The sequence below is a fragment of the Panicum virgatum genome, chromosome 9N (assembly GCF_016808335.1).
Source record: "Panicum virgatum strain AP13 chromosome 9N, P.virgatum_v5, whole genome shotgun sequence".
In the NCBI taxonomy this organism is placed as follows: domain Eukaryota; kingdom Viridiplantae; phylum Streptophyta; class Magnoliopsida; order Poales; family Poaceae; genus Panicum; species Panicum virgatum.
In genome coordinates, this window is record NC_053153.1 from 11673036 (window position 1) to 11700620 (window position 27585).

Consider the following 27585-nt stretch of genomic DNA (forward strand, 5'->3'; position numbering starts at 1 on the left):
TATATTAGCAAATTTAATGCTAATGATATTTTATGACACTCCCGTTGAAACTTGCCCAAATTCATCCCCAACAGTGGATGATAAATTCTGAAGGACCAGCCCAAGGAATTAGTGATGATACCAAACACCAGCACGGCTGCCATAAAAAAAAACACCAGCAAGGCTGAACATTCAGCCAACACTAGCAAAATTTGCAATTAAGCAAACAGACTCGAAATATCCATATTTCAAATTAGGTCAAGGCAGGAAATGTATTCTCTGTTATAGTTTTATTCTATTTCACTTTTGAGTTTATAGAAAAATGCACATAAAATCATTTTTGCTAGATCCACCATGAAGATTAAAACAGGGAAGTAGTGGACAAAGATCGTACACCAAAGATTTCAAAAGATACCATAGCAAGAAAGATTACAAAAGAAAAGAATAACACCTTGTATACGTATCCATCATTTCAAACTATTGAAAATTCAATTCGATCCAATCTCAACCATACTTCACCGAGAAGTGTAGTAATCACGAAACTTGCAGGAAAATGAGCATAAGTTATCAACTGGGCTCTGGTATTGGGCGTTTTGGTGCAGCACTTGATAGCTTTCAAAGGCTTTGCTCTGCAAACTATATGAAATCTGGCCCACTTTGTTACACTTACAGACTTTCATATTAAGACTAAATCTGTCAAGCTGAAATCACTAGGCAAATGTGACATTCAATCCACCCAAAAAGAAGACAGAAAAGCCTCACTACACATGCACCAAGATGATGGCTAAAGAAATATGATGACATCAAAATCAGCTAGCAAAATTGTTTTTAATTTACAATTCTTTCAATCCACCTAAAATCACTAAGCGAACCAGATATATAGCTTTACAATTTCATCGGCGGTATGGAGATAACCCAGCCACACATTCAGATGCAGTTCTGCAACCAATATACACATCTGATGCAAGCCTTGCCCTTCGTACAAAACCTACGGGCACATGTATGCTAAGCAAACCCTAGAAACCTGGCTCAAACGTACATAAAGAGCACCAAAATGTAAGCTGTGAAGAACATATGCTTTACAACATTGAGATTATTCTGGCCGCTATGATGACAGCACAGACTGTAAAGCAAGCTGTTGTTGTGGTTGCAAAGAAGACCATGTTGAGGCTAATACTGAAGGAGGCAACGTTGTCTGAAGTTGCCTTAGTAGATTAATCATCTTGCTGGAGGTCTGTTCTGTTGCCAGATCTTTCCCCGCACATAAAATCTGCATTTTATACGAACGAGACCAAGGTAAATAAGTAGTCTTCTAAAGCAATTGAGATCTTGCTTGACATATAATGGGTTTAGAGCATCTCCAACAGATTACTTATATCCCTTGTCCAAAATATATACTCTCTCCATTACCAACAACTATTTTTGTGGTTTAGGTAATAGTTGCTGCAGCAGACTACCAAAATGCAATCACCAAGAATAGGATACAAGAAAAACTCCCTACATTTAGGGGAGAGGGAGGTGTTTTGGTGATTACAAAAAACTTATAGGTAATAGGGATTGGATTGGTAATCTGCTGGAACACCTCCATCACCAAAACATTAATTTTTTAGCATTGGGGAGAGTGATGAGTAATCTGTTAGAGATGCTCTTAGGTTTTTGTAGAGCCTGAGAAGCTATGGCCATTTGGACTGGGATGTGGTATTATCACACTGGGATCGCAGCATCAGCTGAAACTAAATAAAACTTGCAAACCTTTTTTAGCTTTTTTATTCCAGTTTTCTCAAAGATGTTCACATTATGATGACTTGATGAGGAAAAAAACAGATAATATTCCTTTAATTGGTCAAGTCACATTGTAAATTCTTAGTTTCCCAAATCTACCAGTGATCATCTAGCACCTTCATCCAAACTTACGGAACCACCTATCCTGCTCAGGTTTTAACCCAGAGGTTGAGTGATTTAACCAGATATTCATTAGTTGGTAATGGAGTCAGATTGACCTGTGAAAATCAATAAACATGTGCTTTAATGTTTGTAACATTTCTGATATGTATTACATGCAGTTAACATGTATTTCCATGAGCCCTCATGCTTTCAAAATAATCCATCAGTAGTTCTGTACCCCCTTGTATATGATATTAACAAGCACACTTGGAAAGGTCAGATTGGCTGCTTACATAATGTACTCCCTCCGTTTTAAAATATATGACGCCTAGGACAAGCCAGTCAGTTCATTTTTGAACTGATTACCTTATCCTAAACATCATATGTTTAAATATGGAGAGTATGTATGGGGGGCGCTAGTGGGCGATCGTTCGCCGGGAGTCGTTGCAGCGAACGGTACTAGTCCTCTTCCTCCTTCCTTCTTCCATTTCCTTTCTTCTTTCTCCCGACGATCATCGTGCCCAGGCCACCCTGCCGCCTCCAACTCGCCCACCAGCCGCAGGCAGCTCGCCCCCGCCGCCGGCGCCGCCGTGCCTGTCTCCGGCGGCTCACGCCGCCGGATCCGCCGCCACCATCTCGACCTCCCCCACCCTAACTCGTCGCCAGAGCTCGCCCCCGCCGCCGGCGCCGCCCTATTCATCTCCGGCGGCTCACGCCGCCGGATCCGCCGCCACCATCTCGACCTCCCCCACCCTAAATCGTCGTCGGAGCTCGCCCCCGCCGCCGGCACCGCCCTGCCCGTGTCCGGCGGCGTGGGCGGCTCACGCCGCCGGATCCGACCTCCCCATCGCCGCTGGAGCCTCGTCGCTGTAGCTCGACCCCGCCCCGCCCCAACCCTGCCCAACCGCTGTCCCCCGCCGCCCGGCCGGCGGCGCCCCCGCCGCCGCGCCAAGCTGCCCCGCGCCCGCCACCTCCGCCGGGCCAGCCGCCCGCCCCCGGCCTCCCTCTCTAGCCGGGGAACTCCGGCGAACCCCAGCAACCCCAAAACAAGAAGGCCGCTGCCTCCCACCACCGCCCACGGCCGGCGGCGACCTCGCCGCCGACCGCCCACCTCCCGCCCAGGCCGCTTCACCCGCCCTCCACTTCGCCGGTGGCTGGAGGTTGAAGACGATGGCCCTCCACTGCAAGTATTAAGACTAGCATGTGGTCTGTTCGTTGCTATGTGCTAGCAGCGCTCGCGCGCCAACTAAGAAAACTGGATTATGTGTTACAGAAGCTTTATTTGATCTCATCTAATCAGCTGTTACAATGGAGGCCATGAAACATAGTTAAGACAATGGTAACAGCCATTGTTAAGGCTGGGTTAACAGCCATTTTCATGGCAATAAAACATCTTTATTGCTGCTATGACACAGTGAATGAAAGGGTTACAATTCCTGAATTTAGTGACCTTGTAAATCTCCTTATATATTGTAATCCTTGAGATCAATGAAAGAGAGCTTTTCACCATACATTTTGTCTCCACAAAATTCTTCCTAATACGTTATCAGCACTAGCCCTAGCCAACTGAGTAGTAGAAGAAGAATTACCAAGGATAAGCAATGGCTCCACGTTCTTCATCCTTTGAAGCTGGTTCTTCACTTCCGAGGAATCTCCGTGCTCGTCTTCTCCGCCGAATGCTGGACGCCCTCCTCCAGACTCCCCTGCACCACCCTCGACGTGGCAGGGGCTTCTACAACCGGGGAGGAAGACGTCACAGCGGCAACGCCGCTGCATGGAGAGCTGCTAACAGCAGCAACTCCAGCACCAACGCGCATCTCCGTGCTCGTCTGCAAGGCGCGGCGGCCTACAGACGCGTGGCGGCGGCGGGGGTTACCCCCAACCCTAGCCCGAGCTGGGCTTAAGGCCGACGGCCGCTGGGCCGGCCTGATCGGCCCAAAAGACCGCGCCGGCCTGCTCGCTCCACCAACCCCCCCCCCCCCCCCCCCCCCCCCGGACCCAAAGCGGCGGTGGGCTGAAAACAAGATTGTCTCGGCCCACCGCCCAATAAGATTTACTATTTTCAGTATTTACATTTCAGCAGGATTTAAATTCAAGTATTTGTACTTCGAACTATTTAAATTCTGCGAATAATCAGAGACTTTATGCTTTCAGCATCCTGTAAATTTCTCTGTTTTTCATTTATTTTCAGCACTTTATGCATTCCCATGATATTTATTTACAAGTACTATGCAAATTTAAATTTCCACGTTCTTTACATTATTTATTCAATGCAAAAATCCCTCTAAATTGGATCAATTTTTTGCAGTATGAGATCATATAGATTTATGTATGCATCAGCATTGCGATAATCCCTCTTGCTCGGAATTAATCCCTCTTACTCGGAATTCTCTACCAAAATTGAAGGAAATTTTTATTCATTGTTTGAGTTCATTCTGAATTCACAAAATTGAATAAGTATGCCATAATTTCTCAAATTTTTGGCTTTTCACAATGTAGGTGATATGGCAACCAAAGAGTTTGATATTCTCGCTCTTGATGGTTCCAATTTCCTTTCATGGGCGATGGATCTCAAAGTCAATCTGTCGACCCTTGGATTATACAGATGTATAGACGAAACAGCTGCTGGGACAGTTACCCCCTCAAGCATGTCCAATTACTCCGCCTTAAAGGTTATGAGGAATCATATCCATCAGGATCTGAAAATGGAATACATGTATGAGAAGGATCCACGTGCTTTATGGACAGCTCTCAAAAATCGATATGAACACCACAAAGCTATTATCCTCCCCGAGGCAACGCAAGAGTGGAACCACTTACGTCTACAGGATTTCAAATCTGTAGACAAGTTCAACCACGTTGTTCATAAGATTTGCTCTAAGCTTCGATTTTGTGAGAAAGAGCCTTCTGAAGCGGATAAAATTGAATAGACTTTGTCTACAATGCTCCCGTCAGAAAGGATTCTAACTCAACAATACCGTGAGAAGAATTTCACAGTATATTCTTCACTCATACAGACATTGAAACAGGCAGAAAAGAACCATGAACTTACTGTATGGAACTCAAATCAACGCCCGTTGGGTACTACACCACTGCCTAAAGTTCATGCAAATGTGAAGAATAATGGTTCCAATAGGAACCAACAATCTGGAAATTCCTCATCAAAGGGCAAACAAAAGAGAGCCAGAAAGCCACGTGTTAACGTCCAAAAGGGGAAAGGCATTTCTAAGCAAAAAAATGATAATAGCAACAAGACCGCCTGCTACAGGTGTGGCTGCTATAATCATGTTACTAAGAAATGCAGGACCCCTAAGCATCTTGTTGAACTATACATGAAGTCCATGGGTCGTACACAAAACACCCAGAAGCATGAAGCACACTTCGTTTCTCAAGTGCTGGAGACTAAAGCTATGGAACCCATCCCTCAAGGAGCGGGACCAAGCAACACCAAGACTCCGCCAAGTAACGAAGGCTATCTGGACGTCGATGACATGCTCGTGGATTTCTCCACCAATGACATCTTTGGAGACCTCAAATAGGCTCCATAGCTTTATATTTAAATTTGCAGAAATATTCTTGTAATAAAAGACATGATGTTGCTACTTTTTCATTGTAATAAATGTTATCTTAATATTTTTCTTATGTAATAAATATTTTGCATTTATTATATTTGTATGTACTTTCTATATTTTGCATTTATTCTTATGAATTTAAATTCTGCATTATATAGATTGTTACGGGAGTCAATCCAATGGAAGAAGAAATATGCCTAGTGGACAGTTGTACCACTAACACTATACTTAGGGAAGTCAAATTTTTCTAAACTCTCACCAAGAGAGAAGGACAAGTTTTGACCATCGCTGGACGCGATGCTATGATCGTTGGCTCCGGCATGGCCACTTTCATACTTCCAATGGGTACTCAAATTCATATCGAGGCATTATTGTATCCCGATTCAACACGTACCCTACTAAGTTATAGAGATATCTGGAAAAATGGAATTCATGTGAAAACACATGAAGAACATAATGAGGAGTTCTTCCTCTTCACAAAAGACACCGGATATGGCAAACAAACGCTTGAAAAAATGCCTTCTCTCCCGCCTGGATTGTACTACACATACATCAAACACGTACCACATTTTGCATACAAAGTGATTTTTCAGAATGTTGATACATTCAAAACTTGGCATGAACGCCTTGGCCATCCTTCCTGGCATCGGGATGATGAGAAAAATCATGAATAATTCTAATGGACATGGTATGAGCAACAGAAAATTCTCAAAATCCTCAAATTTTGTGTGCACCTCATGTGCAACTGGAAAATTAATTTTGAGACCTTCACATCTCAAAATAAAGGCCAAACCACTAAAGTTTCTTGAACGCATTCAAGGTGACATTTGTGGCCCCATTCAACCTTTGTCTGGACCATTCAGGTACTTTATGGTTCCAATAGATGCATCCACACGATGGTCTCATGTGTGTCTATTATCGACACGGAACCATGCTTTCGCAAAATTGATTGCACAAGTCATCGGACTTAGAGCAAGTCAACCTAAACACCAGATAAAATCAATCAGATTGGACAATGCTGCAGAATTTTCTTCCAAAGCCTTCAATGATTATTGTATGGCTTTAGGAATTGAAGTGCAACATTCTGTACTATATGTTCACACTCAGAATTGTTTAGCTGAATCTCTTATCAAGAGAATAAAGCTCATTGCTAGACAATTATTGCAAAATTGTAACCTACCAATCTCATGTTGGGGTCACGCAGTTTTACACACTGGTGACTTAATACAATTGCGCCCAACTGCATATCATACAGCTTCCCCGCTGCAATTGGTTCGTGGTGATCCTCCTAGTATTTCCCATCTGCGGAAATTCGGTTGCGCTGTATATGTACCAATCTCACCACCAAAGCGTACATCAATGGGCTCTCACAGAAAAATAGGGATCTACGTGGGGTATTTATCTCCGTCGATCATTAAATACCTGGAGCCCCTTACAGGGGATTTGCTCACAGCCCGGTACGCTGAATGTATCTTCAATGAAGAACATTTCCCGGCATTAGGGGAAGAATTCAAGTACCGCACTGAATACCCGGAAATAAATTGGAATGCCTCAGACACCCTAAAGGAGGATCCTCATACCATAGAATCTGAACTACAAGTTCAAAGAATTATTGATTTGCAGAATGCTGCAAATAATTTGCCAGACTCATTTACTATGGGTAAAGGTGTCAGAAAATCATACATTCCTGCAAGGAATGTGCCGGAAAGAGTAGAGGTACCAAATAAAACTATTCAACTCCCCATCTCAAAAGAGAGTGGGGGAAGTACGGCAAACCCTCGCAAGCGCACGAGGAAACAGAGAAAACAATCCTGACACAGTAAATGAAACTCAACCTCAAGTTGAGAGACACCAAGTGGATTTACCCAATCCACCTCCCACATCAACAGTGCACTCAATTTCTGATGATGGGACATTGGAATGCCCTGATACTGTTGTATTGGGAAATACCGAACCGTCAAATGGGGTACATGAAATTTCCACAAACTATGATGATTCTGAAGAATCATTCGATCGTAAGACTACAATTGTCGACATATACTTTGCCTCATCAATTGCAGAAACCATCCAAAATGATCCAGATCCAAAATCCATGGCAGAGTGTAAGAAACGCTCGGACTGGAACAAATGGAAGGAAGCAATTGAAGCAGAGTTAGTCTCGCTCAATAAAAGAGAGATATTCTCATCAGTGATACCTACACCTCAAAAAACCTTCCCTGTGGGTTTTAAATGGGTTTTCGTCCGGAAGCGGAACGAGAACAATGAGGTACTTAGATATAAGGCGAGACTTGTAGCACAAGGGTTCACGCAGAGACCCGGCATTGATTTCAATGAAACATATTCTCCAGTTATGAGTGGAATTACGTTCCGATATTTGATTTCGCTGGCAACTCAAAAACGTCTATCTATGCAGTTGATGGATGTCATAGCATATTTATATGGGTCACTAGATTCGGATATATATATATATATGTGTGTGTGCGCGCGCGCTAATCTACACCCTAGGTGTAGAATACCATTCTACACCCAGCAACCCGAACCAACCAGCCAAGCCAACCGACCGACCATCATCCGGTCCGACCTGATCAAGCCACCTGCTTGGCCCAAGGCCCACCCACCAATTCAATTACCCCACGTCCTCTCCACACCTCCCCTTCCCAACGCCCCCAAACACAGCCCATGCGACCACGCTGCTCGATTCGGCGGCGGCGATGGGCGGATTCGATGGCGTGCGGGGGCAGCGGTGGATTCGGAGGCATGCGGGAGGCGGCGGCGCACCTGCTCCTGCGCACCTGAGCAGCCCCCCTCCCCCTCGCACCCGAGCAGAGCTGCGGCGGCGGCGAGCGGCGTGGCGCGGAGGCTGCGGTGGTGTCGCGAAGCGGGGCGCAATGGCGGCTCATCGGTGTCCGCGAGCAGCCAGGGTGCGGCGCTGGCGATGGATTGTGGCGGGGCGAGCGTGGCCGTAGGGCCCGTGACGAGCTGGGTTCTGCCCCCAGATCCTTGCGTGATGCCCGCAGCGGCCTCGAGCGATGCCGGGGTTACCTGACACATGCCGGATTGCCGGTTATCCCCATGCCATGTCGGGCGCTTGCGCGCGGCCGCGGGCGACCTCGAGCTGCTGGGGTGCAGGCCGAACACATCCCTCCCATGTGCGTCCTTCCTTCCCTGCGTGACACCAACGAGGAGATGCTGGCAGCCTGGCACGGAGCAGGGTGCGTGGGGAGTCGAGCGTTGAATCCCCCCTCCCCTCAGAGGATTGTGTCGCTGGCTTTAGGCGGATGCAGCACCCATGCCCGAGAGGAGTATGCTGAGAGGCTTGGGAATTGATTAGTGCTGACGATCTGAACCGAGTAGTCAGTTCTCTATGCATTTTTAGTTCAGTAATTTTGTTATTGCAAGCATAATTATTCTTTTTTGTTGCTAGTTTTGGACTCAGTACTATGTTATATTTAGTAATTGTGTTAGCATCTAGTATCAGTATTTTCGATCATTACTAAACATTTGATGCTTTGAGTATAGTAGTTCAATAGTCATAACTGAACTACTAGATCAAACAATGAAATACTAGACTACTGAACTGCATGAAATTGAATAGAGCTCAGTAACCAAAATTACTAAAATTAAGAAAAAAAAACTACTGAAAAAAAACTACTGAGCTTATGCCAATTTTTACATATTCAGTAACTCAACATAGTTTGAATAGGCTAATTATCAAACTATATAGAGCCAGATACTGATTTCGATGGTTAAATAAAACCAAAAACCATGCTGTAAACTACTGAACCCAACAATCATATTAGTTAGTATAGTAGTTGTGTTAGTGTTATGGGCAGTGGTAGGATGGGAATTGGTGGAAGGAACGTGACGCAAATTGTATTGAAAAGAAGTAGCAGGCCGTGGCCCTGGACCTCGACGTCGCGCCGGAGCAATGGCTGAAACTCCACGGCGCGACAGGAAGGCAGGGACAAAGCCGATCTAAGATACAATAAGCATAGCCCTAAACTACCGCAGGTCTTGACTTATATAATGCCAAGCCTGCTAACAAACCGGGAAACAAACTAACAACTAATCCTAACAGATCACGCCTCCTTGAATCCTGATTTGTTACGCCTCTTGTACTGAAGTCCGACCATGACATCTCTCCCCCCCTGGACAAGCAGCTCGTCCTCGAGCTGAAACTTGGGAAACAGCTGCTGAAATTCCACCAAAGAAACCCAAGACGTCTCGGATGCTGGTGCGCCCTTCCATCGCACCAGAAGTTCACAATTACCTCGAGCAAGACGGCTCCGAAGAACTTCTTCAGGTTCTACTAACACACGGCCATGACGCATAGCAGGTAACGGTTGCACCTGTGTTGGGGGCTCACCATGGAAAGGCTTGAGAAGACCCACATGAAACACATCATGAATACGCGTCCCGGCAGGCAGACACAGCTTGTAAGCCACATCACCAATCCGCTCCAGAACTTGGAAAGGACCAAAAAATCGAGGACCCAACTTCCCACGGCCACGAACATCAAGTGACGCCGCTGGTCTGTGCAACAAACGAAGCCACACCCACTGTCCTGGAGCATAGTGCACTGGTCGATGACGGCGATCATACACAGCTTTGTAGTGTTGTTGTGCTTGCTCCAACCGATCTCTAACTTCGGCTAAAAACTCATCACGGTCCAGCATTGCCTTTTCCACTGCTGGCAGCCGCGCGTCTCCATGGTCATAAGACCGAATAGAAGGAGGTGGGCGACCATAAACCACCTCAAACGGAGAAGTCTTCAGCGATTGTTGATAGGAAGAATTATAACAAAATTCTGCCCAAGGAAGCCAGTCTAACCAATTGCGTGGGCGATCTCCTGTAAGGCACCGCAAGTACATGGTGATGACCTTGTTTGTTGCTTCCGACTGGCCGTCCGATTGAGGATGGAACGCTGATGTGAACTGAAGCTTGACACCGGCCAGACGAAACAACTCACGCCAAAAAGAGCTTGTAAATACCGGATCTCTATCACTGACTATTGTCGCCGGTATGCCATGCAGTCGCACAACCTCAGCAAAGAAAGCACGAGCCACCGAAACCGCCGTATATGGATGAGATAAGGCGATGAAGTGAGCGGCCTTGGAGAAACGATCCACCACTGTCATGATGACTGATTTCCCATTCACTTTGGGCAAAGCCTCAATGAAATCCATAGCAAGATCAGACCAGATCGATGAAGGAACCTCCAACGGTTGCAGCAAGCCCCCTGGTTGCAAGTGTTCAGTCTTGTTGCGCTGACAAACTGAGCAGGCACGGACGAAATCCTGGACCACCCGACGATCATTAGGCACATGGAAGTCAGCACGCAGGCGATGTAACGACTTATGAACCCCTTCATGTCCGGCAGCATGGACAGACTCCAGAATTGTAGGCAGAATCCCCGAGGACGGTGCAATGAAAACCCGACCTCTGAACAATATCAAGCCGTCTTTCACCGACCATTGATCTGGCTTAGCACCACCTCTAATAGCATCACGCAACTGGGACAGGTCTGAATCTCCATTGATCTCCTGACGAACTGCCTGAAACAAGCTAAACGTGGGCAACGACAGGGCGGCCAGTTCACCGGAGTGCTCACCCCTGCGAGATAGAGCGTCAGCGACGACGTTCAAAGAGCCCGGTTTGTACTCCACAACAAAATCGAACCCCAGAAGCTTGCTTGCCCATTGATGTTGCGGAATAGTTGTCAAGCGTTGATCCAAGAGGAAACGCAGACTGTGATGATCAGTACGCACGATGAAGCGGCGACCCCAGAGATACGGTCGCCAGTGCCGCACGGCCTGGACCAAACCAATCAGTTCTCGCTCATACGCCGCTAGCTTGGTGTGGCGTGGAGCGATCTGCTTGCTGAAGAATGCGACTGGCCCGCTGCCTTGATGGAGAACAGCGCCGAAGCCAGAGCCCGACGCATCACACTCGACGACGAAGTCGCGGTCGAACGCCGGAAGCTGTAGGACAGGCGCCTCCGTCAGGGCGTGTTGTAGCGTCCGAAACGCCTGTTCCGCATTGGGATTCCAGAAGAACCCTTCCTTCTTGAGCAGCGCGGTAAGAGGCGCGGCGATGGCGCCATAATCGCGGATGAATCGGCGATAGTAGCCCGCCAAGCCGAGGAAGCCACGGACAGCGCGTGCCGATGCAGGACGAGGCCACGAGAGGACGGCCTCCACCTTCTGCTTGTCAACCTCGACGCCGCGCTCCGATATCACATGGCCCAGATATGCCACGGACGGGCGGCCGAATTCGCACTTGGACTTCTTGAGAAATAGCTGATGGTCCTGCAACGTGCGAAGCACCGTGCGAACGTGGCGGAGATGTTCCGACCACGATGAGCTGTAAATTAATATATCATCGAAGAAGACAAGCACGAACCGGCGAAGATACGGTAGGAGGATGTCGTTCATCATGGCTTGAAACGTCGCCGGAGCATTAGTGAGCCCGAACGGCATCACTAGAAACTCGAACAGGCCCTGATGTGTCCTGAACGCCGTCTTCTCAACGTCGTCCGGGTGCATGAGTACCTGATGGTACCCCGAGCGCATGTCCAACTTGGTGAAGAATTTGGCTCCGCGCAGCTCGTCCAGCAGCTCCTCCACCACGGGAATAGGGAACTTGTCCTTGACTGTGGCGTCGTTGAGCGCTCGGTAGTCAACGCAGAAGCGCCACGTGCCGTCGCGCTTGCGGATCAGTAGCGCCGGGGATGAGAAGGCCGACGAGCTGTGCCGGATGATGCCCAGGCGCAACATCTCGTCACACTGACGCTCCAACTCGTCCTTCTGGATGTGTGCGTAGCGGTAGGGACGCACGGCGACGGCACCAATCCCGGGCTTCAGGCGAATGCGGTGGCACAGATGACGCTTGGGAGGGAGGCCCTGTGGTTCGGCGAAGAGGGACTCAAACTCCTCCAGAAGCGCATCCAGGAGATCGCCATCGCGGCTCATCAGGGACGACGACGTGAGCCCTGGTGAGAAGGCCATGCCGTGCCATGTAATTGGTCTTCCAGCGCGCGTGAAACACATGGTATGCTTGGCGAAATCCCACAGGATCGGACCCAACGAGCTCAACCACTGCACGCCCAGCACCATGTCGTATGCACCGAGAGGAAGCGCATAAAGGTCGATGTCGAACGCCTCGTTGCCGATGTGGACGTTCTGTTCGAGCGCCTTGCCTGGGGACGCCACCCGGTCACCATTGGCGACGATCACCGAGAGGTTGGGGCTTGGAAGGAGACGAACGCCCGCCCTCTGCGCCATGTTGACGTCGATGAAGTTGTGGGACGAGCCGGAGTCGAGGAGGGCGACCCCAGTGACGCCGGCGATGGAGATGCGCACTGTCATGGTTTGGCAACCACGAGCGCGCACGCCTGAGATCGCGTGCAGGGAGATGCCTGGCGCATCATCAGTGGCTGAGATGGCGGCCACCGTCGCGGGTTCCTCCGTGTCATCGAACCCCACAACCTCGATGACGAAGAGCTTCTTGCACCGATGACCAGCGACGAACTTCTCATCGCAGTTGTAGCATAGGCCGTCCGCCCGGCGTTGGGTCATCTCGGCTGGAGAGAGACGACGACGTGGCAGGGTGGACGCGAGCGAGGTGGTTCGGCTCGACCCTGCTGGAGCCGAGGAAGCCGCATCGTGGGGTGTTGCAGACGAGACGGCTGTCATGGAGGCGGCCGGAGCCCGGAACGAGGAGCGCGCGCCCCGCGCAGGCGCCGGGTCGGTAGATGACAGAGACATGCGCTGCTCGTAGGCTCTAGCAAGCATGATGGCATCATCAAGGGACGTCGGGCGGCGTAGGGCGACGTCGGTCTTGAGCGGGTTGACGAGGCCGGCCGTGTACATCTGGACCAACTGGGACTCTGTAAGATCAGCATCTCGGCAGGCGAGGGCGAGGAACTTGTCGGTGTAGTCGTTCACGGTCCCGTCCCGGCGAAGTATCATGATCTCGCCAATGGGGCTATCCGTCATGGGCGGCCCGAAGCGTTGCTGCACGAGTTGTGCGAACCGGCGCCACGACGGAGTACCCGACGTCAACTCTAGCCGAGAAAACCAGAGTTGGGCTGACCCCGTGAGATGGAGGGACGCGTATGGAACGCGCCGGCGCTCCGGTGTGTTCTGGCACCGGAAGAAGGTCTCACAGCGATTCAGCCACGGCAGGGGGTCCTCCTTTCCATCGAAGGTCGGGAACTCGATGCGTGCGCGCGGGTGGAAGCGTGGATCGCCGTCGTCGTCCTCGGCGTCCCGGTGAGGGAGGTGCGGTGTCTCACGGAACGGGAGGGGCCCCGACGCTGACGCGTCTCCCCCCGCGATGTCGTCCTTGGGGTGACCGCGGTCACCGCGCTGCGCTTGCTCCAAGCGCGTCACGGCGAGGCTGAGGGCGGCGATCTGATTTGCGCCTTCGAACGCCGCTGCCTGGAGGGTGGTGACCTTGTCCGGCAGGCCGTCAAGCTGTTTGGCGAGCGGGAGCAAGGGTTTGAGGGCGGCGGTTTGCGTAGCGAGCTCGGAAACCTTGGCGGCGAGGTCGGTGAGGGTGGTGAGCATGTCGTCGACGGTCGCTTCCAGGACGGTCTTCTCGTCGTCAGCCGCCATGGACACGGAACCAAGGCTATCTGATACCAAGGTGTTATGGGCAGTGGTAGGATGGGAATTGGTGGAAGGAACGTGACGCAAATTGTATTGAAAAGAAGTAGCAGGCCGTGGCCCTGGACCTCGACGTCGCGCCGGAGCAATGGCTGAAACTCCACGGCGCGACAGGAAGGCAGGGACAAAGCCGATCTAAGATACAATAAGCATAGCCCTAAACTACCGCAGGTCTTGACTTATATAATGCCAAGCCTGCTAACAAACCGGGAAACAAACTAACAACTAATCCTAACAGATCACGCCTCCTTGAATCCTGATTTGTTACGCCTCTTGTACTGAAGTCCGACCATGACAGTTAGCATCTAGTATTAGTAATTTGTTTATTAGGTCAGTAGTATCATGGCTCTTTTTTTCTTTGGTTCAGTAATATTCCCAACAACACAAATTTGTTAGGTTCAGTATATTGAGTAATTCAAATTAACATAATTTGAATAGACTAATTACTAAACCATCTAGAGTAGATACTGATCTGTATGGTTGAATGTTGATGCTCTAAATTGAGTTTTTAGCTAGTAGTTTTGTTACGATTTAGTATCAGTAATTTGTTAGGTTCAGTAGTTGGTCCAGTTTTTTTTATTACTGAGTAGTTAGTCTAGTAGTTTTATTAGCAATTTGTTATTTCAAGCACAATTGTTTTTTATTGTTTTAGTCTAGATATGCCTCTAGTAATCCAGTAATACTTACATAAATTGGTAATCTCTTGATACTCTAGAATTACTTGCTATTTTTCAGTAATTCTTTGTAAACCAGCAATACTATGTAGCACTTCATATATTCTCAATAAAGCAATAACCCACTAATTCAGTATCCTGCCAGTCTTGCTCTATTTTTCTCAATGATCTTTTTAGAATTTTACTGGTGGCAGGTTCATGTGGGCATGGCACTCCTTTTTTCAAATCTATCACCTCATGCACATGATAGTGATAGTACTGAACTTCACAAGAGAGAGGGTTCCAAGTGAGGAAAAAGAGACCTCTTTTAAGATTTTTTTTGAAGGCTGCATGATAACAGTTAATCGTGAGTAATATGTATATATATGTGTAGTCAGCACCGAACAATATATGTATATGTTTTGATTCAGTAATCTATAAAAGCCTTTTTCTTATTTCAATATTGTGGACTTCTTCATTATTTTTCTTAGTATTTCTGGTGAATCATTAATTCTAGTAACACCACTGTACATGCTTGGATTCAGTAATAGGGAGGTCCAGTTACTCCGTTGGGGATGGGGGCGCTTATGAGGTTTTCGAACAGAATTTCGATAGGCGAGGTGTAAGCACCGCGAGGTGTGAAGCGATGATTTATTTATGCAATTTGTAGTAATTTCTTCTGTTATTCAATTTTATGTCTATCCATTAAATTTTTTATTTTCTTACATGATTTGTTTGCCTTCAACAATGGTGTACCAGCAGTTACTTAGTACTTTTCTTATGCAGATCCACTAATGGTTTATGTATATGCCAGACTCAGTAATTCATAAATCTAGTAGTTCAGTATTTTATTTATTGAATTCACCAATGGTCACGCTGTTCTAGCACAACTTTTGTATTGTGCCTCCCCGAAGGAGTAATTGAATTCTTACTTATTTTTCATTGTCATGTTCTTCTTGATAAGAAAACCCGCAAGCATGATACACACTCTGCTGAACTCATATGCGACATCCAATGGCTCCAACTTAATCTTTTTGAACTATTGAAAAAAAAAATACCAGACTACTAAACTGAAATACTGATCTACTAGAAAATACAAATGATTGGGAGAGCTCATTAACTTAACAATACTAAAAACCACCGAACTACTGGATCAAACAAATAACTAATCAACAAGTCAAATGCTTCAGTATCATATCTCACGGGAAGATTCAGCAATTTTTTATCGAAACTCTTTCTGCTCGCCTCGATGCTGCCCACACACGACAGCCTTCAGGTACCACTACTCCCCGCATTTTTAACTGAAATATTAATATTGGGATACTAAACAATAATAGATTGAGAGAACTCATTACCTGAAAAATACTAGACTACAAAAACTACTGAACAAATTTGATTTTCCGGTGAGGTGCTGACAACCGATGAATACATTTATTCAGTATCTGCATAACTGGACTATCAAGAAAAACAAATGTCCTAACACCATCGGTAACTAGCCATTGTACATAAATTCAGTAATTTATCGTATTATAGCGGAAGAGTTCAGTAATTTTTGAATTCCCAATCTGCTCCACGAAGAAGAAGGCGTGGAGGGCCCTCACCCCCACTGCTAGCTCGAGCCACAACCTGCCATCAGCGAGCTGCTGCGCGCTCTACTCCGCTTGCCGCATGCAGCGCGACCCCTGGTCCTCGGGTTGGCACTGCTAGCTAGCCGCGTCGCCGCCCCCGCTGGTCATGATCCGCTCGCCTCTGGCCCCTGCTGCGCACCCCGCTAGTGTCCCCTACTCCTCAGCTGCCCAGTACAGCACGCGCGCCGGCCGCCACTCCTGTGCAGGCTGTGCCGCTCCGCGCGCTCCGGCCCTGCCACCGCCGACCTGCGCGCCGCCGCAGCCTCGCCAGCCTGTGCCCCGCCGCAGCCCCGCCCACGGGCCCACCTGAGTGCCGCCGCCGCCCTTGCCATCCTGAGCGCGCTGCACGCAGCCTCGCCCGTTGCGCGCCGCCGATCCGTGAGGTCTCGCACTCGCCGCTCGCGGCGCTCCGCGCCGCTCGCGACTCGTGCTCGCAAACGAAGAAGCTGGAGAGGTGGGGTGGACGGGTCGGAGTGGTGGGGTTATGGATCGGTTGGTTAGCTGGATGGGTGTTGGGTTGGTTGGGTGTAGAATCTCATTCTACACCTAGGGTGTAGAATAGCGCTACCGTATATATATATATATATATATATATATATATGAAGGTCCCTGATGGGATCCCAATACCGGATAAAAGCGTAAATCGCAATATGTATTGTGTAAAGCTCAAAAGATCACTCTATGGTCTTAAACAGTCGGGAAGGATGTGATACAACCGACTGAGTGAGTATCTTTTGCAAAAAGGTTACTCCAATAATGATGATTGCCCGTGCGTCTTCATCAAAAGATCCTCCACAGGATTTTGCATTATATCAGTGTATATAGATGATTTGAATATCATTGGCAATACACAAGATATTGATGAAGCCCGCAAACATCTTAAGACGGAATTTAAGATGAAGGATTTGGGTAAAACCAAATTTTGCTTAGGTTTGAAAATCGAGCACCTTCACTCAGGAATTTTAGTGCACCAGTCTGTCTATGTCCAGAAACTATTGGAGAAATTCAATATGGACAAAGCATATCCAAATAAAACTCCCATGGTTGTTCGATCTCTCGATAAGGAAAAGGACATTTTCCGACCACGGGAGGAGGGAGAAGAGATATTAGAATCAGAATATCCTTATCTCAGTCTCATCGGAGCACTAATGTACCTTGCAAACAGTACCAGACCTGACATTGCATTTGCAGTGAATCTGTTAGCAAGACATAGTGGTACCCCGACTAAGCGTCATTGGACCGGAGCAAAACAAATCCTTAGATACATGAATGGTACTAAGGATCTTGGCTTATTCTTTCAGAAAACCAATGATCCTAGCTTAGTTGGATACACTGATGCTGGCTATTTGCCTGATCCCCACAATGCCAGATCACAGACAGGTTTTGTGTTCCTTCATGGAGGAACTGCTATATCATGGAAGTCATCTAAACAAACCTTAGTGGCTACATCTACAAATCATTCTGAGATTATTGCACTATTCGAGGCATCACGTGAATGCGTGTGGCTCCGCAGAATGATAAACCACATTGAGAAATCATGTGGTATTGATTCCGCATAATCACCTACCATTATCTATGAATATAATGCCGCTTGTATTACACAAATGCAAAAAGATTACATCAAAAGCAATATCACCAAACATATTGCTCCTAAATTGTTTTATCCCCATGAGCTTCAGCAAAGTGGAGAGATAAACATCTTACAAACAAAGTCTTGTGATAATCTGGCAGATCTCTTCACCAAATCCCTACCTACTTCCATATTTGAGAAATGTGTTAAGGGAATCGGTATGAGACGGCTCAGAGACTTGCAAGTTTCAGAGGGTCAAGTCATATATATTACTCCCTAAACCTTGCAGGTTTATGACAGAGTAATAATCATACATATTATTCCTAATTTTTTTCCCGCAGGGTTTTTAAAAGGAATTTAAGCATATATTGATCTCAAGATGGATTCGATCAAAAGGGGGAGTGTTACAGAAGCTTTATTTGATCTCATCAAATCAGCTGTTACTATAGGAAAGTAGGATGCGTATAATGTGGTCGATGTATTGCAATGAGCCCCTTGGGCGGTATATATAGGAGTACAAGACTTGGAGGGCAAGACACCTCCCCTAGAGATAAGGAAGGCTATCACGGGATTATATCAATCATAAACTACCATATCTGGAGTTGCCTAATATACTCTAACAGTTACAATGGAGGCCATGAAACATAGTTAAGACAATGGTAACAGCCATTGTTAAGGCTAGGCTAACAGCCATTGTTAAGGCTGGGTTAACAGTCATTTTCATGGCAATAAAACATCTTTATTGCTGCTGTTACACACTGAATGAAAGGGTGTGCAACAGCAGCAATAAAGATGTTTTATTGCCATGAAAATGGCTGTTAACCCAACCTTAACAATGGCTGTTAGCCTAGCCTTAACAATGGTTGTTACCATTGTCTTAACTATGTTTCATGGCCTCCATTGTAACAGCTGATTTGATGAGATCAAATAAAGCTTCTGTAACAGTATGTATAGCAATCCTCTGGTGGCTCTACAACAGTTCATGAGTTGCAGTTTTTCTAGTATAGACTTTTGAATACACAAGGAGGATATTAGAAAGAAAACAAAAGGAAGTCAAGAAAATAAGAAACAGCAAAAGATACCTCTGCGAAAACAGACACAATCTTTGGAAGGTACTGATTATTATGACCCAGAAGCTCCCTCTCGGACCTGTTGATTACACAAAAGTAGTAGCTGTTAAAAAATAACATAAAATAAAATTCATAAGATATGCTGCGTCAGGGAAAGCACAATAACTCTGCAGAAATAAATTGTGGCAATCACTTACTTCTCAAGCATTGTACACAGCTGCTCATGGACAAGCTTGGCCTCAATTAAATCATTTTTTAATGGCAGGCAACTCAACCAAGAAGGAATGACCTGTTCAATGAACCAAGTGATGCATGATCATGAAATTTCATATGGTTCAGAAATTAATGATGCAGCAACAAAACAATCAAATGTGTCACTACTTAAACATTTGCACCAAGAAACAAAGTAATATGATATAAGACAATAAGACTCAAAGGGAGCAGGCTATTTGCCATGTAAATGCTGGAAGAACCATATGCATTTCTTCAGGATTGCCATGTTCAGGTGAGTATCTTAAATTAAATTCATTTAAGTGGCTGCAAGAAAATAAAAACATATGATGCAAGAAAGCATAAGATACCTGAGATGCATCGATGCTATCATGATGAAATTGGCATATCTTTCCAAGAGCAGAAACAGCATTGTCATATGCCATCGCGTTATCCAAATCCAGCGCATTAGGATGTTTGATTACATTGTATAATCTGGATAGGGCCTCTGTAGAAATAAACAAGCTCATTAACTTCAGAAGACAAATGACTATAGACAAATCTAATTCACGACAAATTTAACACATACCCCCAGTGTGAGGTCTAAATGCAGAACCGCCAAATTCAGCACAAATGCCAATTCCATAAACTGCAGCCTGGAAACAGAATGTTGAAAAAGGGAAAACGCGCATTCTTAAGGGATGAAGGGCTACTGTTAACAAATTTTACTGAATTGGGATGTAGAATAAGAAATACAGACCTGCCTGACATCTGGATTTTCACTTGTGCAGGCTTCTAATAGAGAAGGAAGATATGCATCATAATACCTGAGAATCAGATATCACAAAACCATGTAAAATGAACACAACTTACAATGATCTTTCTCCTGCATCAACCCAAATGCTCTGCATGGGATCATAAAACTGTTACCTAATTGCTGCTTCACGGCAATGCTCAGCGACATCATCAAAAATGCATATGGCAATCCTTCTTTCTTCTGATGTTCTATCCTTGCCCTAAATTCATGGAACGTTAAAAATGTACATAGAATGTTTAGGTTACCTATATTTTAATGGCACATTTCCATTTCGTGTGAATATGATCTCCAAGGTAAGATATGAGTTAAACCAACTTGTGACGTAGCACTCAGTGATCTATACTATCCTAACACTAGTGAAACACAAACTCCAAATCCAACAGTTCAACATTTCACTTACCAACATAGGTGTTAAATACATGGAGAGTTCATCGAAAAACGGAAGAAAATAAGTCTTGAATGTTTTGGCAAGAGTGCCTAGACAATCACCAACCTGCAGTTACAAAAGTAAAGGTTTTCAAATTATTTCCAATAAAGTTCAGCAATAAACACTAGTGATTATTTACCACACAATAAACAGGTTCCAAGTCAATAATGCATCCCCCTTCCATTTACACATCTAAGGTAGGTAATTATGCATCTATGTAAATCTTTCAGCCTTAGTGTGCACACATTTTTGTATCAATCAGAAACATGAGTGGATCTGAAATGCTTGTGAGCAAGACTTAGAAACTTCAAGTATTTTAGTAGCTTACTTGGTCAAAAATTTCATCCTCCTGTTCGTTTTCTTCTCTAAGTAGTTCCTCTTCTTCAGAATCAAAGTCTTCAGCCTTCACCCTCTCTGTTCGTTCTATCCTCCTATTAGCGCTTGCAACTATAACTTCTTTTACTCCCTCCACTACAGATCTTACTTGATTTTCCTCAAGAAGTGTTCCAGATACCTGATCAAGTAAAATGGATAAAAGATTATTCGAGTGACCAGCGCATGCGAGAAACTATGATACAAAGCTAAAAGGATTTGTTGATTACAACATTAACAAATATATGTTTTCTGGTGCATACATAAAAAAACTATTGAGACTTCGGACCTGATTGGTTGGATACCATAATGTTGGCATGCCATATCCAGGTCCGCATGGTAGCATAGTTGAATAAGGTGGATCATAAAACCACATAAAATGAACAACCATGTTAACAAAAGAATGTGAAAACGAGAAAGAGCTAGCTGTGTTTTAGGTATGTATATCCCTTCTAAGTTCTCAAGAAAAATGGGCATTTTCTTCAGGGCAAATATCAAATAAGCTGTCATAAGATTACAGTATTACAAACCTGTATGGACTCATTCAATGATTCCAGTATGCTTGCACAAATTTGTGGCTCAGGTTCCTGCGTAGAATTCCAATTTACATGCTTAAATCAAATGGTGTTAACCAACATAACAAAGATCAAGGAGAAGTAATTAGTTTTGAGCATGCTGCACTTACTTTGTGCATGACCTCTACAAGGGCTGGAACTATATAATCAGATAGTTGCTTAAGATAAGACTTATCACGACCTTGAGCTTGACCCTTTTCTACAGCCAATTTTGCTGAACAAAGAAGTTCTGGCATTGCTGTGAAGATCATATAGTGTATAATGTTAAGTAGCATGCTAAAAAGCAAATACATAAAAGTGCCATCACATACTACCTGAAATTGCTGCCTTCCTAACTTCTTCATGAAAATAGAACTTGAGGAGAGGTACAAGTGTAGTTGTAACCTGTACAGATCCAGAGATAGTTGTAGTGCCTCTTTCATGAAAATATGAGCCGAGGAGAAAGGGGAAGGGGTTGAAATAGTAATGACCTGATCAATCCATGGGAAAAATCCTTCCTTGAGCTCATCAGCGTAGCAACACAGCATATTACATGCTGTAGCTTTCTCCTCTAGTAGACTAGTCCGGATGCCAATTCTCTTATCACCCAGTGTAATAGTCTCGACACTGCACTAGGGCAGGTGGTAAGTGAGTTCACATTCCACCATTTAGGTAATTACTTTTCTATAAGTTTGCTGGTTAGATGGATGTGGTGACCCAAAAATTTGAATTCAATACAGGAGAACAGACATCGATATCATCATGACATGGGCAAAATTCTAAAGCTATGCCAATAATCACGCACATCATATTCACCATTTTCATCATATGGATGTGACTAACAGATGAAATTTATCCAAGATAACAAAACATAACAAAAATTTTAGTATAAAAACAAAGAAGAAAAAACTAAACGTACCCCTCGTCGTCAGATTCACCAATTTCATCTTCTGGTCCAGCAGAAGTGACACTCACATCTGGTTTGAGTTGAGCAGACTGGAGCAGAGGGGGCATAACCACACTCATGTATGGTAAGAAATCCTGACCAAGGCATTTACACAGTCTTGCCCATGCCTACGGAGGCGATTAAAAAAATCATATCTGAAGCAGGATTAAATTGGCAAAGATTGAGAATAAGGTTTCAGTTCTAACATACTTGCAGCATGTAACTTGTTATAGGGTCATCAGCCTCCATCTGAGATCCTTGCAGCGTCATGAGAACTTCCATCACCTAAAAAAAGAAATAACAACGTATAAGTTATAACATTCCTATGATCTTAAGTTACTTATTTTATTCAATACAAGGCCAGAATAACAATGCTGGAAATAATTTTACAGAAGGGCAACTAGAGAACCCCTACCTGCTTAGCATCATCCTTAAACTTCTGTTTCCCAACTGCCATACCAACTAAACTAATGCATTCCATTGATTTGGCACGCAACATTCTGTTGGATTTATCAGTCGCATTCATAAGAATAGCCTTGAGGTATGGCATTACTGCATCATAATACTTTTGGAAGTGTTCCTGAATAAAAAATATAAAAACAATGTTAGAAAGAATGCTGACCTGGCTGGAACAGTAATTCAGATATACCTGTGAAGAATCTGCTGCTGATGCTAAAGCAGTTAGAGCAGCCTCTTGCACCATTTGGTTTCCAGTCTACATAAAAAACATATAAGTTTACAATAATTGAATAGAGTCATAGACATTATGGCATTGTGCTCATATCTGATGTCTATAGTATGTACAGTCAATGTGAAAGACTAGCTTCAAGATCCACCTGAAGCAACAATAGAAGTTTCCCAACTATTCCATCTAGGTATGGTGTCAAAATATCCGGTCTACAGTTTTCACTGAAGTTTAGGATAGCTGATGCAGCATGTGCCTGTACTCATAGGAAAACAAAATAAATATTAGAGCATGCCTTGTTGGTTAGTTGATCTGCTTGATGAGGAGCAGATATGGCAAGTCAAATAACAAACATAAGCATGTGGCACCAGCCTCAACCTCAAGCCCTCAACTCTATCATAAACCAAGACAGTCGATATACTATAGCAGTACGTCAATCGGAGATTGCTAAATTGAATAACTTGCAAGAATAGTCGAACTATGAACATAAATCCAGAAAACCAGCAAGAGATATCTCCCTGAACTAAAATGGTACAAAAACTGCTGGAAATTCATTCAATTTGACTCCAAAATGTAGTAACTAAAACTTGTAGCATAACAACAGGTGTTCCTATGCATTCATCGGTTCTAAAATGCACGAGGCACATGTTTCTTGTGGTTTATATGCAATCACTAGTTTGTTTGTTTTACGGATTAGTTAATTGTAACTGATCAGAGTATTGAGCACATCTTCTGATCATCCATTTATAATATTTTTCTAGTTTGAATCAAATATATCTCAGGTATCTGTTCTTTAGAAAATCTAGTAGGCGCTTAGTATGTATCTTTCTCCTATGAATGCCTCGCGATCAATCTGGTAGGCATAATCATGCAAACATCTCCAAACTTAAGCAAATCACAAATATCATGCACGATACAAAACATTCAACAAGCACCAAGCATAAATATCTAAGCAGCAATAAACATCTTGGCAACAAAGTGCATCGCTGAAGGAATATAAATTATTGAAGAACAACAAAATGGCCTAACGGTAACAACTGTTGGGATGCTGGCTCCATAAACAAATTAAGAAGGATGAATCCTATTTATATGTTTCAAACCTAAAACATTATGCCCTATCCAGTAGAGTCAAAGAAAAGTCCAAAGTATGGCCAACGGCCAACCTCAAGGTGTCTACACCTTATCGGTCCGGTGACCCCGATAAGGGACACCGAGTAGGTCTGGGCGACTAATTTTCTAGTCGTCCGACTAGTCGTCGACTAGTCGCGATTAGTCGCACGATCAGGTTGGAAAACGATCAGACTTGAGATTGTTTTGTGGGCTGTTTGAGTTGTGGGCCTCGGCCGGTGATGGGCTGGCAAGGTGGCCCATTAGGTTTTTGGTATATAGAGGCTGAGAGACAGGAATATGGACTATGGGACAGGAATACAGAGTTCTGGACAGTTCACAAATCATCTCTCACAAATAAGTGAAAAATCGACCATTATTGTTGCCTTCATACTTGCTTTTTATTAAGTAATATGTAGTACATATACCATATCGGTCCTGGGACACATAGGACGATTAGGCAGACGACTAGGACCGACTAAGCTCGACTAATCGGCCTGATCGACGACTAATCGCGACTAGTCGTCTGATCGGTCACATGGCGACTAGGTTCGACTAGACGATTTGAAAACATGGCTACATAGTACACTCAAACAAGTGAAAGTATCCAAATATATAGCTAATACACTAACTACAACAATGATACCCTACCCACTCTCTAATGTGCATCAGTGCATTCATATCCAAAAACAGTCACTAAAAATCGCTCAATGTACTCAAAATTAACTTGGCCAACTACACTCCTGTGGATTACATCAAGCACACTAAGGCAACACTAGTTATTATAAACTAATAAATCAAGTAATAAATCATTGGCATTAGGCCACATGGAGCACAGGATCATTAGTGCTTTCAGACAACGGGAAAAAAAGGATATCAAAAGGAACAATTGCATAAGCAGATGAAATAATAAAGATATAACAATTCACTTGCCTGTACGCGTGGGTTCTGGACATCATCCATTGCTGAAGCTAGTGCAGGTAGCACGACATGGTGCAACTGATTTTGTAACTCAGGTCCCAGATCCGTTGAAAGTTGCCCTACTGCATTAATTGCTGCCCACCTCACCCGAGGATGAGGATCCTGGAAGGAATTCAGTACCATCCCAACCACCTGCTCCAGATTCTTAATCATCACCTTAGCAGAGCCCTCTACAATCTGAGCTATGGTCACCAATGCTGCATGCCGTCTCTTCCAATCTTCAGAGGAGAAAAATGATGGAAGCAACTCAGCCGCAACAGGCAGAATTGTGTTACCGCCAACAGCAATTGCCAACCGGTCCAGACATTCCTGTGCGAAGACATAGCTTCCGGTCTCTCCAGCATCTTCTTCCTCTGACACAGCGGCATGCCATGCCGGCTCATCCTGGACATCGAGCAGCATAGTCATAAGTACTGCAAAGAGCCGCCCAACGTACCGTGGCAGCTTCCTCATCATCCCAGGGGCACGCTCCCTTGCCTCAGCGAGTGTAACAACAAACTCGACGGCAAGGTGGCGGGTGCCGTCCTCTAATCCCGGGGCCTCGGCAATCTGCAGCATGGAGGCGACCACGTCGGGCAGCTGGCGGCGCAGAAACCGCGGCTCTGCACCAGCGAGCTCAATCATCATCTCCAGAGCCTCCTGCGCGGAGCCCTCGTTCCCGCAGTTGAGGGACTCGGCCAGAGCACGCATCATGGCCGGAAGGAGGTCCTGGAATTGGTCGCGGGCCCCAGCGGACGGAAGGGACTGGATGAGGCTGATGGCCGCATTGAGCCCTGCGACACGGACATCGGCGGACGAGGGATGGGACAGCGCGGCGTGGAGGAGCCCGTGTAGGTTGGGGAAGACGGCGGCGAGGTGAGAGGCCAGCCGGGCCAGGATGTTGAGCGCCGACTCCTGCAGCCCCGGAGGGGACGACTGGGAGTCGATGGACTTGTACAGGAAGCTGAGCAGGTCGGGCCACGCGTTGGCCGGCAGGAGGAAGGAGGCGAGCTCCGCGACGGCGTCGGAGAGCTTCCTGGAGACGGACCTGGGGAGCGCGGGCGCGGAGGCGGCGGAGAGGAGCAGCGCGCGGAGCGAGGACTGCGTGGCGGGCGACAGCGCGGGGTAGACGAAGGCCTGGGACGACGGGGCAATGAGGCGGCGCAGCAGCACGGCGGCGATGGGCGTGGAGGGGTGCGCCGGGGAGAGCAGCAGGTGCGCGAGGCTCAGCGCGAGCGCGTCCGGGTGCGACCCGCGGAGCGCGTGGAACTGCTGCTCCGCCCGCGACCGCGCCTCGTTGGCCGGGGAGGTCAGGTCCGCCAGCAGCGCCGTCAGCGCCGCCGGGTCGGCGCCCAGCACCGCCGCCGCGTCCGCCTCCGCCCGCGGATCCATGGGCACGAGCGGCGCGGCGCGAGGGGAGCGGAGAGGGGGATTTCGGGCGGCCGCGCGGGTTTTTTTGGTTTCGGGCGTGGCTTTTGCGGGGAGAGGCGGGGAATTTTGGGAGGGCGGGCGGGCGGAAGTTAGCGGCGCGGTGAGGCGAAGGGGGAGGGAGGGCGCGGCGCGGAGGAGGGACTAGGGAGAGGTGGGACACTGGAGGGTGGCTCCTTGCCGTGCTGGGAGACGGGGCCCAGGGGCCAGGGGCTAGGCGGGGAGTTTTGTACTAGTACTGGTCCACGAGAAGAAGTGGGCCCTGGATGATCATCAAAATCAGAGCAGGGCCCGCCACAGCTCACCCTGCTAATTATGCCGTCATATTCTGATTTAGTGGCTTCGCTTTTCTGGTTACTTTCAGACTTTGATTCTCGGGGGTGAGACTTCGAAAGGTTTGGCTACTTGGCTTCAATAAAAATCTGTACGGCACTTTCTTTTACGGATATTCCTTAATCGTCCACATGAAGCTCAAGATTTCAGATTTAACCAAAAAAGAAAGTGCGGCTCTGTTTGACTAAAAGAAATTTGAAGTAAGCCAAGGGGGCGGTAGAATGTACTCTGCGAATACAGAAACTTACGTAGGAGATGCATGTACAAGTACATCTCAAGATTTCAAACAACAATCCACTCTATCATAGTCGATACCACGATCTGTATTCCAATACATGCATGTACATCTCAAACAACAATCCACTCTAAATATGTATGTATAACTTGCATCAAGCACATCCTAATCTTACGAAGCCTGATCCAACAGCAACTTGTTCGGCCGAACACTCTTAGCATTTCTGAAAACCGAGCAACAGGTTCTGAAACCTGATCCAACAGCAACTCTGAAGCACTACATGTAAGCAAATTCAATAATATCATCCAACAGCCTCTTTAAAAAAAATCTGGCAAACAGATCATGAACGCGGAACCCGCAGATTTGATCGCGCATCAGAAACCGTCAAGCCAGCCGCCACTCATGGCCATGGGGCCAGACAACTGGAGGCCCCATCCCCGTGAAACGAACAGGCCAGCCCAACTACGTCAGCTCCCGACTCGGGGT

At 46.2% G+C, this 27585-nt stretch overlaps 1 protein-coding gene across 2 annotated transcripts; it reads right to left on the reverse strand.

Moving 5' to 3' along the window:
- Positions 1-744: 744 nt before the first annotated feature.
- On the reverse strand, positions 745-26631 carry LOC120687592 (importin-5-like). 2 transcript variants are annotated; one of them, XM_039969607.1, is made up of 19 exons: positions 25077-26631; positions 23188-23292; positions 23001-23066; positions 22767-22931; positions 22562-22636; positions 22325-22479; positions 21897-22032; positions 21741-21810; positions 21537-21664; positions 21382-21438; positions 20808-20993; positions 20453-20545; positions 20166-20251; positions 19996-20062; positions 19825-19891; positions 19607-19743; positions 19223-19314; positions 19038-19104; positions 745-1249 (listed from the first exon to the last, which is right to left on the reverse strand). In XM_039969607.1, the coding sequence occupies exons 1-19, from the start codon at positions 26493-26495 to the stop codon at positions 1085-1087; spliced, it is 3336 nt and encodes a 1111-aa protein (XP_039825541.1). In that variant the 5' UTR covers positions 26496-26631; the 3' UTR covers positions 745-1084. The 2 variants fall into 2 exon arrangements, with proteins under 2 accessions (XP_039825541.1, XP_039825542.1); XM_039969608.1 differs by lacking the exon at positions 745-1249 and adding an exon at positions 17060-18137 and having other exon boundaries at positions 25077-26618.
- Between the last annotated feature and the right edge of the window lie 954 nt (positions 26632-27585).

Excerpts from the sequence above, each read along its gene's own strand:
- LOC120687592 (XM_039969607.1), bottom strand. The coding sequence starts at position 26,495 with ATGGATCCGCGGGCGGAGGCGGACGCGGCGGCGGTGCTGGGCGCCGAC. Across the intron at positions 22,480-22,561 it reads TAACAAGTTACATGCTGCAA|GCATGGGCAAGACTGTGTAA; the intron begins GTATGTTAGAAC and ends TCGCCTCCGTAG. Across the intron at positions 20,994-21,381 it reads CATTGAATGAGTCCATACAG|GTATCTGGAACACTTCTTGA; the intron begins GTTTGTAATACT and ends TTACTTGATCAG.